General features: G+C 33.4%; 2 protein-coding genes and 1 long non-coding RNA gene across 16 annotated transcripts in view; 2 read left to right on the forward strand and 1 right to left on the reverse strand.

Annotated features, from left to right (window-relative positions):
• The first annotated feature begins 1,302 nt into the window (after positions 1-1,302).
• LOC139820483 (uncharacterized) lies at positions 1,303-10,452 on the forward strand. 4 transcript variants are annotated; one of them, XM_071790798.1, is made up of 15 exons: positions 1,303-1,424; positions 2,054-2,275; positions 2,378-2,479; positions 3,258-4,130; positions 4,278-4,671; positions 4,786-5,144; positions 5,217-5,648; positions 5,735-5,908; positions 6,063-6,275; positions 6,460-6,711; positions 6,784-7,067; positions 7,448-7,547; positions 7,614-7,802; positions 7,872-9,002; positions 9,079-10,452. In XM_071790798.1, exons 2-15 carry the CDS (start codon positions 2,111-2,113, stop codon positions 9,172-9,174), a joined length of 4,764 nt encoding a protein of 1,587 aa, XP_071646899.1. In that variant the 5' UTR covers positions 1,303-1,424; positions 2,054-2,110; the 3' UTR covers positions 9,175-10,452. The 4 variants fall into 4 exon arrangements, with proteins under 4 accessions (XP_071646899.1, XP_071646900.1, XP_071646902.1 ...); XM_071790799.1 differs by lacking the exon at positions 1,303-1,424 and adding an exon at positions 1,734-1,817; XM_071790801.1 differs by lacking the exons at positions 1,303-1,424; positions 2,054-2,275; positions 2,378-2,479 and adding an exon at positions 2,635-2,946 and having other exon boundaries at positions 7,872-8,271; positions 8,470-9,002.
• Positions 10,453-10,977: 525 nt separating this feature from the next.
• Positions 10,978-17,937, reverse strand: part of LOC139820493 (uncharacterized) — a 29,661-nt gene continuing 22,701 nt past the window's right edge. For 9 of the 10 annotated variants that reach the window (XR_011733976.1, XR_011733979.1, XR_011733977.1 and 6 more), the window contains exons 4-9: positions 17,047-17,201; positions 12,922-13,009; positions 12,743-12,843; positions 11,649-11,728; positions 11,201-11,262; positions 10,978-11,118 (exon numbers count right to left, since the gene is read on the reverse strand). This is a non-coding gene — a long non-coding RNA (uncharacterized lncRNA). Of the gene's footprint in view, positions 11,119-11,200; positions 11,263-11,648; positions 11,729-12,742; positions 12,844-12,921; positions 13,010-17,046; positions 17,202-17,527; positions 17,721-17,937 lie in introns of all 10 variants that reach the window. The other variant, XR_011733983.1, reaches the window with a different exon arrangement.
• Positions 11,026-15,336, forward strand: LOC139820488 (uncharacterized). Of its 2 annotated transcripts, XM_071790811.1 has the most exons (9): positions 11,026-11,169; positions 11,651-11,770; positions 11,891-12,008; positions 12,772-13,033; positions 13,566-13,682; positions 13,753-13,843; positions 14,115-14,260; positions 14,424-14,556; positions 14,731-15,336. In XM_071790811.1, the coding sequence occupies exons 1-9, from the start codon at positions 11,026-11,028 to the stop codon at positions 14,779-14,781; spliced, it is 1,182 nt and encodes a 393-aa protein (XP_071646912.1). In that variant the 3' UTR covers positions 14,782-15,336. The 2 variants fall into 2 exon arrangements, with proteins under 2 accessions (XP_071646912.1, XP_071646911.1); XM_071790810.1 differs by having other exon boundaries at positions 14,424-15,336.

Genomic DNA, 17,937 nt, shown 5'->3' on the forward strand with positions numbered 1-17,937 from the left:
TATTTTGTTATAAAAATTAAAATTGTTCCCATTATTTCCTCGATATGTCAATATTGAATGCAACTTACATTTGATATATTTTAAACTGTTAATTGAATACATATCAATATATAAATGTAGAGTTCCTACAAGAAAAAGGAGCTGTGTCAGATTTTATTTTTGGAAACTAGATTGATTTAAATCGTAATTCGATTCTCTTTAAAGATGAAGTACGAAGAATAGAAAAAATAAAATTAAATTAAAAATATATTTGATTGAGCGCTTTTAATTACTACGTTGAGTACAACGCAATGTTGTAAATGAAAAATGGAGGAGAATAAGTCGATTTTTCTTTTAAAATGAGTGCTGCGATAGCGATGACGAACAGTTCGAAAAACTACCTAAATATAGAATACGTGCGAGGCTATTGTTAGGACGTTTACGTTTTCCCGAGTGCATCTACTGTCTGAAGACTTGAAAGCACCTTAAAATAGTTGTTTATTCTATTAACTGTGCGTGCTGTATCTCAAAGTAGAATTTATAACACAATCGAATAAGATACAAGCCGTTTTCGGTCCAAGCTTAGATCTTAGGCAGCTCAATATTAATTTTTGCGTAATACATTGATATTCCAACTTTTTACTGCGCGCCGATCACAGCCGGACTTGAAACACAGTTATCGTTGGAACATTAAAAAACCCTTCCCTCCCCACAATTAAATCGACACGATTTAATTATTTAAAAAGTGTAAAGAATTTATTGCGAAAAATATTACCTCAGCCAGGATTCGAACCTGGAACTTCCCTCATTCCGTGAAGGTTGTCATACCAATTCGACCACTGAGGCATGTGGTATTTATCGCAATAACCGGTTAATAATAGTTTGAAACGTCTTTCTCAGGCGACGTGAAATAAATAATAAGAATTTATAACGCTGGTAATTCAACAAATTACTCTTTTGCATTTTATTACTGAGAACAAATAACAAAATTAATTTCTGATTCATATTAATTATATATTTTTATTCAATTTGTCGAGCATTATTTACGTTTTAGCCCTTGAATTATTTTTTAAATATTTTCCATATTTTGTTAGAATAAAAGACTGAAGTTCTTTGGTGCTTGTTACGTAAAATATCATCCCCTTATAAAGATATAAAACGCAATAGCCATCGGAAAATCTCTCTTGACTTGGATTTGTTTTCTCGTGATTAATGGATGGCTTCCTAGGATGTGAAATACGCGCGGAAGTCTAAAGCAACGCTTCTGCGCACGAATTCGATGCGAAGACGTATATCGTCGGCTTATTTGCGCAGGCGGTCTTTCGAAATGGTATTTTTAGAGATGCGAGTCGGTGCCCGCTAGCAACGACGACAGTAGTCAGACAGACTCGTCGTTGACCCTTGGAGAAATCGAAGCCACGAACAAATTTCACGATTGACTATTGGTGAGCGACTTTTACTTGGATTCTGAATCGCTGTATCCGAAAACTCTCGCTTGTACGGCTGCCATCCTGAAAACGGAATGCCGAATCTTCGCTGTTATACATGATAACATCTATTAGTTAGTTTTATTTAATACCTATATTAAAGTCTACGCATATCTTTCCGTGATATGTATGAGCGTATTAAGCTACAATATGTTGCACTTGCTTCCATTAAACGGTTATTTGTTATTTTCGCGTTGTAATTAAAAGCGCTAAATCGAATGTGTTTCTATTTTTACCCTGCTAATCTAGGTTTTTTATCCTACTTAGTTTTTAAAGTGAGAGTCGGGATACAATCTAGATCGAACTAGTTTCTAAAAATAAAAGCTTGCACAATCCAAACTTCTTCTTTCGGTAACTATACATCTACAAATTGATAAGTATGCAATTTTGACAGTTTAGAAACATTTTGATATGTTAAATTACAAGTTCAGAGTTCAAAATCAAAATTGAAGGCAAGATTGTATGTATTTCCGTATTTATATTATTGTATTTACATTAGGAAAAGATTATCTATCTCATCATTATACTTTAGGCAAAATAAGGAACATTATGCTACCGAATTAGATATTCAGCAAAATTTTTTACAGGGAAAATAATCGAAAAATCCATATACTTTTCACTCCGGTAAGTGAAAAATTTAAATAATGGGAGTCTCAAGTAGCAGTAGTGGTCCGCCGGCTTTGATCTCTGCGAGCGAACATGAGGCAGAAATACCTTCGCATCCGGAAGATTGCCCCACGAACGACCGAAGACAAAGAACGTATGTCGGAACGAGTATCTATAAGAGGGAGGATCACTCACAGTTGCAAGTACGTCGCTAACCAAATATGTATTTGAAGAGAGAGAGAGAGAGAGAGAGAGAGAGACAGAGAGACAGAAATTTTGAATTTATTTGATACTTTGGCACACAGGGTCCGAGCCCCTACGCGACCTTGAGGACTGGCGAATTCTGGGATCAGAGGCCAACGGCACCCAGCCTATCGAGTATGCTGCCTCCCAAACATGAGACTCTGGTAAATCGTTGTTTGTTCTTCTTTTCTCTTCTTTGCTTTGTTATATTAAATTCTTAGTTCATTGTTGCATGTCATTTTCACCGACAAACAACGAACTTGGCGAGTACACTTTTCCGCGAGCGATAGCGAAACTTATATGCTACCGATATTCATCTCCACTGTCTGCTTGTATGGGTGTAGCTAAATTAAACTCGGGCATTGCCATCGTCGAGTTGCACCTGCGATTTTCTGGAAAAAAATCACGCTGTTTTATCTCGCGGAAGCCGGTTCTTCTGTTGGCCAAGAAGCTGGCTTCTCTCCAATTCGTGTTTTCAGAGAACACACTGACTCACAGTCACGAAAAGTCGTCTCTACAGTCATCGGTCGCGATCACGTGCTTATTCTCGGTCGGTTTGCGGCAACGTTGCGTTCTATCCCAGTGTACTATTGCGAATCGTCGAGGGCGGATCATTATCTCTCGAAAGCCGGTGAAATTTTTCTTTCGAAAAGTGTAAATTTGCGCGAGACACTTTTTAATCGCGTATTAACGTTTTGCAAAAGAAAAAAGAGAAAATGTCTTTGTTTCCTTTATCTTCTTTGTTTGAAATCGCGTGATTCATCGTTTGTCACACATGTTAAATTTCACAAGATAAATTTTTAAAATTGGCATTGTTCATATCTTGATCGATATCAATCAAGTTTCGTAAAAAAAGAGACATTTCGGTACAATTAAAGATTGCGTCTTAAGTTTTTAACGAACTAGGATCCGAAATTACAGTCCGCTTATTTACGTTTGCAGTTAACGTGCGCCACGAAAATGACAGGCTGGCAGTCTGCCGATAGTCACGATCCCCTAATGTGTCAACAGAATAATGAAATCGTCGAGCTTTCGCGAATCATCTCGCAGCTGGCTATGGCCAATCATCAATTAGCTAATGCGCATAGTGCAGCGCTAGCGCGTATGGAAGCGTTATATTTGGAGTTGTCGAAGGATAGAGAAAATCGGAAGCAGATGATTTCGACGGAGAATCGGGAAATATGCGAGGATGTTCCTCTGAAAAGACTGCAGGATGAAGACGGAGAAAAGGAAGAAATACGAAGACTGCAGCAGCGTGTCGTTAAACTAGAAAAATTGCTGGCAGCGTGCAATTTTGAACAGTGCAAACAACGAGGCTTGCAAGAAGACAGTAAATTATGCTCCAGAACGGAAACGTCGGAGAATTCTCTGAAGACGCGAGATACGAAGAACGAGAATTCCTGTTCGAGATCCGCGGAATTGCGTTGCGAATCGACGGAGCGACGAACGAATCACTTCGTGATTGATGGTATTAGTGAAGTACCTGACGATTGTGGCACGATCAGGAAGGAAACGAATGGTCAAATATGCTGTAGTGCTCATTCCGATAATTCCGAGACGAATATTCCTAGATTAGACGAAAACTCGTGTTCCGTGAATGTAGATTTAGATAAAGTGCGCAGAAGACGCGCAAGGTTGAGAGATGACGAACAAGATTCGATGAAAAATTCAGGGAGCGGAGAAATATTTAAATTGTCGGAAGAAATTGAAAGATTGAAAGCGGATCGACTGGAATTTCAAAGCGCGAACGAAAGACTGCTGCGCAGTCTGACAGATCAGAAAAATTTAGCGGAAAAATTAGGCGTAGATTATGAGGTATGGTAATATTCTAAACCTTCAGATTCTAGGGCTTGCAGGAAGAAATCAAGAGTCTTGGTCATTTGCATAATTTCTTGTTGCGATCAGTTTAGCGCCAACGTACATTAAAACATTCTATAATAAACATTGTCTTTTTTTATTTAGGAACTGAGAACGCGATATGCAACGGTAGAAGCTAATTTGCATGAACGCAAACAACAATACGACGAACTGACGAAACACTTGGATTGCGCTAAGAAAGAGGTCGAAAGATTGCTGAAAGAGGTCGATATCTTTCAGTCGGAAAAAGACACTGCCGACGCGAAAATTTCAATTTTGGAACAAAATTTGCAAAAATCATTGCTCGAGACTGAACGGATTAAGAACGCGGAAAGCCAAGAGATATCAGAATTGCGGGCACAATTGTCCGAAGAAGTCTCGGACAAAATAAAGCAGATTAAGGCTCTTAAAGACGCTACGCAGGAGATTCAAAGACTGAAGGAGACTATGAAGACTGAAAGAAGGAACGAGGACGATGTTGTTTCGAGAGATGATATTGGTATATTTTATATTGTCTATAAAAGATTTCATTATACTATTCTAATATAATAACATTGTATGAGTGAATCGTGTTTTAACTCACAAAATAAAATCGAGCGTTTATATGCTATAGATTCAATAGACGACATACCGGAAAGTGCGTCGAATCCAAATTGTGCCTCTGCCAGTATGGACGAATTTAGAAAGGAACTAACCATGAAGAGGGAAGCTAGACATAGAGCCATTGCGGCGGTCTCGTCCGAGATGGAAAGACTTAGAAGAGAATTGGACGCTGAGAAGGAAGCTCATTCCGAAACGTCGAGCATGTTGGCTCAATTACGTTCCGCTCATAGCAATCCGCAAGATCTCGATCTTGCGAATCGCGATTTTGCGAAGGCTACGATGAAAGAACGAGAGGAGCACAAGCACGCAGATGAAAACGAGAAAGCGTTGAAACGCGTGGAAGCGCAACGATTGACGCGCACCCTAAAGGTATTGTTTGTCATACATTTTTATTTGCAATCGAAATCCGTGAATGAGTACGCAGGTGCAGGCTTGTTTCAGGTGTCCGATGAGTTGAGGAATGACGTGCGATACCAAATTGAGAAGGTGGACGACCTTCGTTACCACCTGGAGTCCGATCCAGAGCGTCACCGACAACGCATTCGCTGCTTGACGGAAGTGACCAGTAAGACACGCGTGTCTCTCATTGCACGAGAACGTCAGACCAATGAGCTGAAGAATTATCTGGCTCAACTGTTGGTCAGATTGGGCGACAGAAGTTTCCTGGAAGTCCAAGATGACGTGGGAGTCGAATGCGACCGACAGCTAGAGAATATAAACGCGCTGAAAAGCCTCTACAACGAGAGGCTGAGGATCTTGTCCGAGTTGAAAGATTCCGCGACCAAGGAGCTGACGGATGTGAAACAGAAACTGGAATACACTTTGAAGAAATCGGTAAACTTGGAGGAGGAGCTTAAAAAAGCTGAAGACAAGGTATCGAAGTGTTACCGTTCGATTTTTTTTTTTTTTTTATGATTGTTAGAGTTTGATATTCTTATGTGATGTTACACGCACGCCAGGTCGACGCTCAGGACTCAGAAATAACAAACTTGGAATCGCAATTGGGATTAACCAAGGCGGATTGCAGAGATCTGCAGAATCAAATGTCTCTTATTAATGGATTATTCACGCAGATGCTGCTCGGAGCTTCTTCTGCGGACATGGACCTTGATCGTTTAACTCAGTTGCTACAGGTATCGTGTTATTGATTCATTATATACATATTTATAGTTTATCACTAAAAATAATTAATATTTTAACATTTATAAAAAAGTTACAAGTTTTATAAAAGAAAATATATAAGTAAAAAGAACGAAAATAATAATTAATTTGATTTTAACGCTGCAGGAGAATCACGATCTTATAAGTGACATAGCCAGGGAAGAAAGTACCGAAGCAGCGGCTCTTCCTAAACTTCTTTTGGATTTGATTGAACAAGTCGAAGGCGGTAAAGCATCCCAGAAACACACGAGTGAAGAGAGTAGTGTAGAAAATGTCGGCGAAGTTGACAGGAAGGAAGATGATCTGCAAGAAGAAGATATCGCCCATAATTTACCTAAGGTCAATATTCATAAAAAAGAATATATACATATATTAATTCTTATAATATAATTCATGCATTTTTGAATGTTAATTTAAATCACGTTAATGTACGTCACAGTAATACTGACAATTATACGATTATGTGCTCTCGTTTTAATACACAAGTCGACATCGTTAAAGTAATTGTGAAATTACGTTGTAGGTGTGGCGCGTTTTATTGGAACTACTTAGTTGTCACGCGGTGACCTCTCCGAGCGTTTCCGTTGCGTCCTGTTCGGATCCGAACAGCTGTTACAAGTCTGTGGATACTCCGGCCGGCCCAACATTGGTAATATCCGTCAGCAAAACTTATATTCGTTTGAAGGAACTGATTCTCGAGAAGAAGCATTTGGAAAAGGAGATGAATCGCATGAAGCAGTTGAACACTCATTTGGAAAGTAAACTGGGCGAACAGGTAAATGGTCTTCTAAGCATTCACGTATAAATGATACAATAGAAATTTATCATTATTTGTTTCAATATCTAGGAGAAGAGACTCTCTATGGTGTCGGTTGAGTTGGCGAAAACATGGAATATCGTCGGCCGGATGCAGGCGCAGCATCAGCAGTTGCACACACACGAGGAGATATTAAGATACGAACTGCAAGAGAAGAGGAAAATGTTGCAGGAATTGAAGCAGGAGTTGGAATACTGCAGAGAGAAGTGGGAATCGGCTAGACAAAAGAACACGAATACCGAACGGGAATGGAGAAACTTGCGTCGCGAGTTTGCTGCACGGAAAGCTTTAGCTGCCCATGATTCTTTCAATAGGTTTCTTATTCACGATTTTATTATAAATGTCACTGTGTTTTAACTCAATACTGATATATCTCTAAATAATGAGAATTGAAAATATTACAAACTTAAGTTTTATTTTTTTGGAAGTAGACTTTATAAAAATAATATTATTTTTATTTTTATTAATATTTACGAATTTTATGATTGGTTATTAGAAACTACGAGTATCAAATCTGGTTTGTTTTTTTTTCTCCCAACAGATTACAACTAGATTGTGTTAAAATTATTTAAGATATCTTAATGTTTCTATTGCTTGCATTACAGTATTAGAGATTTTTAGAACTATGTTTTATTATTTATTATACGAAAATTGTTCTGCAATTGCCGATTCATATTTCAATTATTCCATGTAGCGCTGAAAGCGGCTTCAGCGACGAGAGAGGTGATGACACCGACGAAGAAGAAGCGAATGAGGGACGAATCAGACATGGTCCTCGCCGACGGACACGAAAGGTTTTTACTAATCTACAAATTTTTGTAATTTTTATTCTTAAAAAAATGTGTCTTGAACTAATATAGGAGAGTCCTAGAGCACCGACACCGGACACAGAATCCGAACAGCCGACAGATACTGAACTATCAGAGTCGAAGACTGGTTCCTCGGTGACTTTAGAACAACGCACGCCGACTCCGGAGACCGAGGCGGAATTGGACGAGGCAGAAATCACACATATTGATTCAGAACTTATTAACGCGACGGAAGTTGATGTAAGCGAAATTGCAGGAAATCGTATTTAGAATATTTTATCGATGACTAATCGATATAATTTTGAACAGCGCATTGTGGAAGATACGCAAGAGATTCTGGATCCTTTGGATCAAGCTCTCACCAATGTTATACAAGATCTTATAAAAATTGATGATGGAGAATCAGACGAGAATGTTTCGACTTCACGGGAGAGAATAACGACACCCTTCAAAGATTCGTGCGACAATCTAATTCCTGAAACTAGCGACACAAAAACTGATCAAATGACTACTTCCGAAACGGATTTCTGCGACAGAAATCCGCAATCTTGGACACCGGCTACTGAATCTCAGTGTTCGTCACCCACTGTGAAGACACTGAAACGAACAGCTACGAGCATTGACCTATCTTCGGCGGTAGATAATGGTGAATTGCCCGAATCATCGTCAACCGTGATCAGAAATTTGTCAGAGCTGCACCACGATGACGGTGAGAAAATAAAATCCGAAAGTGTTCCATCATCGCCCGTTTCTGCACCCATCGCTACTGTTGTGAATACAATCGGCACGATGTCTGTCTTTTCCATCGGACCTCTTCCTGCATCTACTGCATTATTACCCTCGTCAAAAAGCGTGCAGTTCAGCAATCCCTTGATCGTAGGTCCGTCTAATCGTTTTCTTACTCCAGTGTTCGGCGCAGCCGCGACAGAAGTGGACAATTTTACGGATAACTGTACCACCTGCTCGACTACAGTGTCATCAAGTCACGAAGAGGAGTCGATAGAAGGTAGGGATCAACGACCTTTCAAACCAGTAGATAACGTCGCAGATTCCGACAATATCTCCGTGGATTCCTCTTCGAGTTTGGACACGGTTCGAGAATTTCCTACGGCCGACGTCAGTCCTACGCCTTCGATTAGATCGGCATCTAGAGACGAGTTGCGGGAAAGCGCGACAAACTCGCAAACAGAAATCACATCGACTAAATCCCAAACTCCTGAGGAAGTTTTAGCGACACGTGCCGATCGATTAAAACGTTTGGAGGAGCAGGCCGATTGGCTTATGAAAAAAATGAACGCTACGAGCAAACGTGGTACCGCTCTCTGCATAAGACTGGAGGAGCTTCATGAAGCTTACGGTGAACCACCGGTCCCTCCGCCCATGCCAGATGTTTTACCCAACTGTAGGCTGCCATCTACCCTGCCCAATCTACCTCGTCAGGTAAAAGCACGTGATAATTTTATATATAGATTATCATTGATTTATATGTTGTCTAATATTTTAATTTCTCTCGTAGGTACCTGAATCATCATCCGCTGAGAATAGCAAGAATACCGAAAGCGAAACCTCGAGCACAGCAAAAAATGACACGTCAAGTGCAAATGTGCCATGAAGCGCCTATAATTCTTTACTCACAAAAGAAAATTAGTTAATATTTATCTTCATCCTTCAAACAAAACTATAATATATATCCTCTCTGCAATATGTATTTTATTTGCGATGTTGTCCCGGATGTTATAAAATTCATGTATCGTAATATTAATACAGCTAATTATAAAATGAGCTGTATTAAGCTGTGATCCTATATTGATCTTCTCTCTCGATATACCTTCAAATTTAATTTTAATAAAGACTTATTATTTATCTATACCTTAATTTTATATCATATATAAATACTATATAACGCAGTTTTCTTCTTGTTTCCAAATAAAAATTGGCGTAATTTTTCTGTTAGATTATATTTTGTACCTCGCGTATATATATAATTAATAAAGAAAATCCGAAAAATTTTCCCATATAACAAATATGAGAACAATTTTCTCATGAACAATAATTTATACAAGACGACCCATTGTAATGTTACATCTAAAAAATATTAATAAAATTAGATCAAAAGAGACGTACAATTTCGTTTTATAAAATTTTATTTAATTTAGTAAAAATCACGTAAAAATTATATATGTAAAAAAATAGGAACGTAAATTATACTGTGTAAAATAATGTTACATAATTATATTACTGTATGTATGATATTTTTAAAACATTTTTATCGCGGCAGACTATATACAACATGTGCATATTGAAACGAAACATATGGGCAAGCACAGCTGAAAAGCGCATAATATGTTTGCAAAACTTTCACTTTGTGACTTGTCTCGCGAATGATATTCCATGAACAGAAAACATCTGTTGAATTTCCTTTCTTTTTCTTCCGACGTTGAATCGATTATTTAAGCGGCAAATACTTTCCCGCAAAAATGTTAAATTACAAATATTTTGATCTCACTGTTATTTCGCGCCGTTACAATTAAGCTAAATCAATTAGAATTAAATTAAATTATAAAACGTTAATATATGCAAAAAAGGAAAGTTATAAGGGAACAAAAAATAAAGTTATAAGGGAAAAGTACAAAAAATAGAAAAATGGCGAAAATTATGTGTTATATACATATATCAACAATAATATTATGTGTGGATTATAATTCGCAGTTGTGTAGTACACGAGATATTTTTGGAGAATTTTCTCTGTCATGAATTATATATGATAACGTTTGAATATAAATTACCACATACCGACTTTACCATATACATGTATTTAAAAAATCTCTCTTAATGTTATATATAATGTAGAGAAAAATAAAGACATTTTTATTATATAGTATGACGCCAAGCAATCGATTAAATTTATTAAAAATTTCATCTGCTTAGCCGTTTTTTAGATAAGACAGTCGTACCTCCGTTTAATTCGACGTGATTCGGATGTAGATACATTTTCTGTCTCGTTGCCTTTGTCGCGAGCGCATACTTGAGACACTGCGTGAGACACTGCCGTGTCTCTTCATATATGTATACTGACATACATAATGAAGCACGTGGATAAGAATCGCCGAAATACGACTAGTGCGCTGGCAGAAGCTTTACAGCAGAATTTTCCTTATGAATGTTCTATGAGAAAGAAACATCTGTTGAATTTCTTTCGGTTCTTGAATCGATTACTCAATTGCCGAGCTCATCGCGAAGATATAAATATTAAATTGCAATTGCGTGTCGATGTAAGAACGATATTCTACGTAGTGAATTTTTTTAAGCCTTTAGGGTAAATTACGGAAAATAGCTTAAATTGTAAAACATTAAAATTGATGCTAGAAGAGAGAATATTTAATGGGTAAACTGAATGTGGTAGGGATAAGCGGATCTTCGTCCATTACATCCCCGTCATAACTATTTCAGTGCTAGCAGAGAGATGATCAATGTTGTAGATAAATACTTCAATCTTAACCGAATTCTTTTGCTGACAGTTGGTTTGTGGCCGTATGAAAAATCCAAATATGTTCAACTGCAATTAATCTGCGTCTATAGTATACTTATATCTGGCATTATATTTCAGGTATAGCAATTTTAATTTTAATGATACTTACATGTGTTATCTTGGACACACATCTCACATCTATAGAAGCAATTTGTACCTATATGATATATCCTTGAAAATGTTAATTGAGTTATAGAGTGTGTCATGCAATAGAGGATTTTAATAAAAAAAATATTTTAGTTTAAATTTTAAAACTGGTATATAATAAATAATCAATAATATTATTCTCTTATTCTCTATTCATATAAGAAAATCTGTGTGAATGCACATATACATTTATACACTTGTGCGTACATAATGCAATTACGTTCCAATGTATTAAATGTCAATTACAACTATAATAATATTAAAAAATTATAAATATTTTATTAAGAATTGTTTTATGTATAAAATAATAACTAAAAATATCTTGTAATATGTGTGTGGAAGTTAAAAATAAGAATGCTCTTTTATTCGAATTTTTAATTTCTAATTTCTTAAAGAAATTTATTACTTACAGCTCACAACAATGTTAACTTCAAAATGTACCGCAGAATTCATCATAAAGATTTTATCTCCCTCTATCGGTTCCAGTGGCCTAGTCATAAAATATAATGCTTTTTATGTTAATAGTAAAACGGTAAGTTAATTATCTACTATATTTGTTCAAATAAATATTATAATATCTAAAATTTAATATCTAACAACTCTTTTGAAATTTTATTAAAATAAGTGGCATAAACGTTTATTGAAAGAATAGGTAAAGTTTTTAATGGAACAAGTTCAGCATATCTATAACGATTTAAGAGACAATAACGAAATTGCTATCGTAGAAAAATATGGAAGTATCGCGAAACATTATACAACTGGTCTTACAAGTAAGACATCTTCGGATTTCTATTTTTTCTTGTATTTCAAACCTGCTATCGGGTTATTATTCAAACCTTCTGTTGAAACTTTTATTAAGATATATAGTTTTAAGTAATGCAAAAAGTTACATTAATGTTTGGATTTAAATGTATCAAAGATGAAGAAATAAGGAAATTCTTCTTCAAAAGCTCTTGTAATTAAAAATAACTTTAAATACGAATAACACGCCACATTCGGTCCGAGCTTAGATCTTTTTGTAGCTCAATATTAATTACTGTGTATATATAATATGCATATAAAGTAACTTTAACTTTGTACAGTTTGTATTTCGTTCCAAGTCTAATGTTATAAGAAATATGACTGAGAGGTGAAATTATATATATATATATATATATATATATATATATATATATATATATATATATATATATAGGCATTGTACTGAAATGTGAAATAACAGTGCACGATACACTTTATAATTTTTTATGATGAGCAACAGACATGATATTAAAATAATAAATCTTATATTTATTAAGTATATATAGATAAATATAATTTAAGACATTGATGATAATAAGAGACAAAATGGAGAGAGTAACTTGTATAACAGAAATTATTATATTTTTATATGCAGTACAGATATTTACGTATAAAACATTTTATGATGCGATATTATCCAAATTTTAAACAGCAAAAAATTACATTACATATTACATATATTATATTATATATTATATATTACTATTTTATAATGGTAGGATGCTTTTTTAGTGGTTTTTCTATTTGGTTTGTTTATTTTCGTGAGTATCCAATTATGGCCAAACTTTACATATATTATATTACCTGCAAACACATCTCGATCACATCATTCGCCAATTACCATGGAATATTTTGTCGATCAAAAAAAATATTTCTACTTACCGCTTTTTCATATAAATGCAACTATGGTGATAGGATGTTTCGTAGTGATATCAACAGGTTCAATGCTGATTGCATATCTTCAACATGCCTGCGGAATGTTTGAAATTGCTAGGTAAAATAATAAACTTAAGAATAACCGGCTTATTTAAATTAGGAATTAGTTCCGTTTCCTATTAACATTCACACTTGAGAAACATTTTTTTTAATACAAATATTATGTCTCACTTTGCAAGATATATGAGAATGCTCAATAATTGATATATTAAAATATTAATACATTTATTATTTTAATACATTTATTAAAATAATAAATTCTTTATATGTATGATTTGTTAATATAAAGTACAGTGTACGTAAAATTACTTTTTAATTTTACTTGAAAGTGGAATTTTAAATCAAACGAAATAAAGTAAAAAGAATAAATAAAAGTAAAAAAATATCATATTTAATTTATATCTCTATGTCAAAAATTTTAGAAGAGTTTAATGATATTACGAGTGTTGCAATTTTATCGTAAACGTTCATATGAATATTTTGGGCTAATACTGACTCAACAAAATCAAGATTTGTTATTTTGTTGAAATATTGCTTATTTTTGTATAAAACTTTATATAATTATTAATAGTTAATTATATTATTTACAGTTATCGTATTGAGAGAGCAATACAAATTTGTATATCAAATAATATTAAGGTGCAGAACGAGATTCTGGCTTATAAAGGCATAATTCATGCTGTAGATATTCATCGAAAAGCTATAACGTTGGTATTTACCATATATATTCTATAATATATGAATAATTCTTGCAATAATTTATTTTTGTTTTTGAAGATTCTCTAGCTATCTAATATCTAAATTTGAAATATCATTTATGTCCTTAATCGCTGTCGGAGTGCTCGCTTTAAGCCTAAGTAGTTTTCGAGTAAGTTTCTGTTCTTATCTGTAAGTTTTTAATAATATGCATGCCATTTCTTTATACCGTTTTATGTTAACAATAAACCTTATTATTATCTTTCTACTAACAATATTATACAATACTTATGATTGACATTTATAATTTTTATTTATGAAAGTATTAAAAAATTTAATACATTAATTTATAGTCAATAAATCCTACACCAAATTCTGTAGCAAACTACATATACTATGTTTCTGTTAGGAGTTGATCTCAGTAGTATATTTGTGTGTATTAGGTCTTTCAGATTGTATTATTCGGATATAATTCTGAAGAATTTCTGGTTAATCTTGTAATTGCACTTATGTGTTTTATATATATGTTTTTGGCCAATTTCATTGGACAACAAATTATAGATCATAATAACCACGTATTTGCCACTGCGTAAGTAATGTATCTACTTTGTATACATTTAAAATTTAATTATCATCATAAAAGAGATATATAATGCAGTATAGATATTAATAAAGATACACGTATATGATGTAGAGACTTCATGTATATATACTCGATTTTCTTAAATTTCTAATATTATTATTGTTTTTAGATACAAAGTTCGATGGTACGTAACTCCTTTACACATACAAAGATTAATACTACTTCTGTTGCAAAGAGGCAATAAGAGTTTTGGCCTGTGTGTCGGTGGATTGTTCATAGCATCTATAGAATGTTTTGCAACGGTAAAACATATTTTATATACGTTTTATATACCTACTAATATTTACCATGTACAAATATTTCATATATGATATATAGTACCAATAATATTATATACAATATACAATAATTTTGTGTTATAATAAATTGAACATATTTTGATACGATTATATGAGAGCAAACATAATATTTTACAGCTAACCAATGCAGCTGTATCTTACTCTGCTCTCATGTATTCAATGCGATAGTATAACAATTACTATTATAACAGTAGAAAGTTGACAAAAGCGTGCAATATATCTTATGTGTAAAAAAAATGAATACAATACGTAACATGAAAGAAGAACAAATAGGAGCCAAAAGTGAAAGATTTTATAATAACGTTTACAATTAATGTACGAGAGAGAGAAAGAGTAAGAAGCTTTAAGTAATATAGGGGAGACCGGGGCTAAGCCGACAGCGGGGCGAACTTGACACTAGGTTTTTTGCCAATTTAAATCTATCGTAGAAACTTGCCTTTGCTACTGTAAATGCGTCTTTATGTGCCAGTATTGTCAACGGAATTTGGTAACATTCTGAGTTATAGTGTAATTTTTAACGCGACATAAGTGTTTTTGATAGTGAAAAGTAATTTTTCTGATCTCTCGAAAATGTCTACTCTTTCATCGAGCTTTACTCTTGCAAATCTACCGGTAAGTGATTTTGATGGGAAATTCGATGCTTTATACGAATCCGATAATAATTTTTGGATATTTTCAAAATTTATATATTTTTGGAGTAACAAAAGTAAAAAACGACGCCACCGGGGCAAAGACGACACTAACCTAAAGTGACATTATCGCAAAAAAAGTCACTGTTTCGTCCGATTCCGATGACGATTTAAGGAATATCTGTTGCGTGTGTTCGGAAAACATTTCATTAGCTTCTAATAACAAACAATGCATCTTATGCAACCGTATGGCTCATGACGAATGTGTGCGCACATCTGATCGCGAGTTTAAATTGTGTGTTTAAACGTGTATAAATTGTTTTTCAGACAGTTCAGAAAAAGATAATTAAAAGTTTAATCTTTTTTTTTCTCATTATTTTAAATAATTGTTTACTTTATTCCGACTTTTTGTTTCTAATACACAATGTTTTTTCATTTTATAAACAATGTATTTTTATTTTTAAACAATAAAAAAATAAGTTCCAGATCAAATTGTGTCGATCAAACAAAGTGTTGAGTTTGCCCCGGCGGGGTGTCGAGTTCGCCCCGACATTTTTCAATTCGAAAATTTGTCTTCGCGTCACTTTTCCTTTCCTGGCGGCAAAACAAAGCGACGTACAGCAAAACTTCCTGAATCAATTTTGTACCTGAAGAAACACTCTTTAAATATATATCATTGAATTTGCCTAAAAATTTTAATTAAATATTAAAAATTACCTTTGAAAAAATAGTATCGGCTTAGCCCTGGTCTTCCCTATACAGGCTAAGTATAAGAATAAAAAAATTTAAGGAGATATTCCACGGCTTATTTTAAGACAAAAAGGTTCTACAAACATATGCCCTAAACTGGTTCTTTTTTATAATACAGGTCAAAGTAGTGAAAAAAATATTAAAATTTCTAAAATCTGGGAAACGTTTAAAGATATTTTATTTAAATTTGGTATGCGAACATGTATTAAGAATCATATACGAGTACCGATATTGACCAGTATTGATACACACGATTGTATTTATAGTTTTCAATTTCATTTTTTTACCTTATCTCAAAAGTGGCACATTGTTTCAAAAAAGTAAGAGGCAGTTTTTGTAAAGTTTCAGTTCGGAAAGTTAAAAAAAATTGTTGAACTTGGAAAAAACAGTGGTAGTATCATTTTCTCATTAAAAAACTTAATATGATCTATGACCATTTCTTTCTAAAATAAGTCATGAAATATCCCCTTCAAGTTTTTTGTACTTACTTAGGAAATATCCTGTATAATATTTGCATCGCACTTTATATTTACACATAATAAGATATAAATAAAATAAATGATGCAATAAACTTATAATTTTACATTTATTGTCCTTCTTTATATATTTAATATACTACGTAAACACTTTCAAAACTTTAATGTAATCTAACTGCATATATGATTTCATTACTTTATTTTTAAGCATTCTTTCCTGAGAATTGATATTATTCTAAATACGGCCACTATTTCTTAATTCTTTGTTTAATATTAAAAAATGTATAATTTTTTATATTTTATAAAATGGTATTTAATTTAGCAAGAATAATGTAAGAATTATGTGTGTAAAAAATAGGACATATATATATATATATATATAAAATTTATATATATATTTATATATATATATATATATATATATATATATATATATATATAATATATAAATTATACAATTAAAAATAATGTTATATAATTTTACTATTGTTTAGTAGGTGTGATACTTTGAAAACATTTTTACCTCGGCAGACCATATGTGACATGTGCATACATATTGAAACGAAACATATACTTACTTTCAGTACTGCTGAAATAAGTGCATAACATGTTTGCATAACTTTCACTTTATGACTTCTGTCACGAATGATATTCCACGAACAGAAAACATCTGTTGAATTTCCTTCCTTTTTCTTTCGATGTTGAATCGATTATTTAATCGGCGATTTCTTTCCTACAAAAGTATTAAGTTACAAATTTTGATCTTACTGGTATTTTGTGCCGTTGCAATTAAGTTAAATTATGAAATTAACATACATTATAGAACGTTAAAGTAGAAAAAAAGCATCACAGGGAGCATTAACTCGACCAACACAATATTATAATAATGATCGATATTTGTATCAAATATCAATCAATTTTTATATTTATGCATTTATAATATAGAGGTATTAAAATTTTGTTAATTTTCAATTTTCTTTAACAGATAACCGGTACAAAGAAACAGAAAAGTGTATAAGGCAAAATTATACGTTACATATTAAAAAGAATATTACATACATGTGCATTACTATTTGTAATGGTGTAGTCATTTAGTCAACGAAATATTTTTGAAGAATTTTCCTTTTCATAAACTATATATACATATGAATATACATAACGATAAATGAAGCATGCGTGGATAAGAACCTTTGAAATATAACTAATGCGCATGCACAACTTTTACAGCAGAACTTTTCTCATGAATGACATTCTATGAGAAAAAAACATCTGTTGAATTTCTTTCGGCTGTTGAATCGATTACTTAATTCGCGAACGCGTCGCGAAGATATAGTTAAATTGCAATTGTATGCCAATGTAAGAGCGATATTCTACGTATTGTATTTTTTTTTTTTTTTAGCCATTTCACTAAATTACGGAAAATAGCTTAAATTGTAAAACATTAAAATTGATGCTAGAAGAGAGAATAT

Source organism: Temnothorax longispinosus, chromosome 10, assembly GCF_030848805.1.
Source record: "Temnothorax longispinosus isolate EJ_2023e chromosome 10, Tlon_JGU_v1, whole genome shotgun sequence".
Classification (NCBI taxonomy): domain Eukaryota; kingdom Metazoa; phylum Arthropoda; class Insecta; order Hymenoptera; family Formicidae; genus Temnothorax; species Temnothorax longispinosus.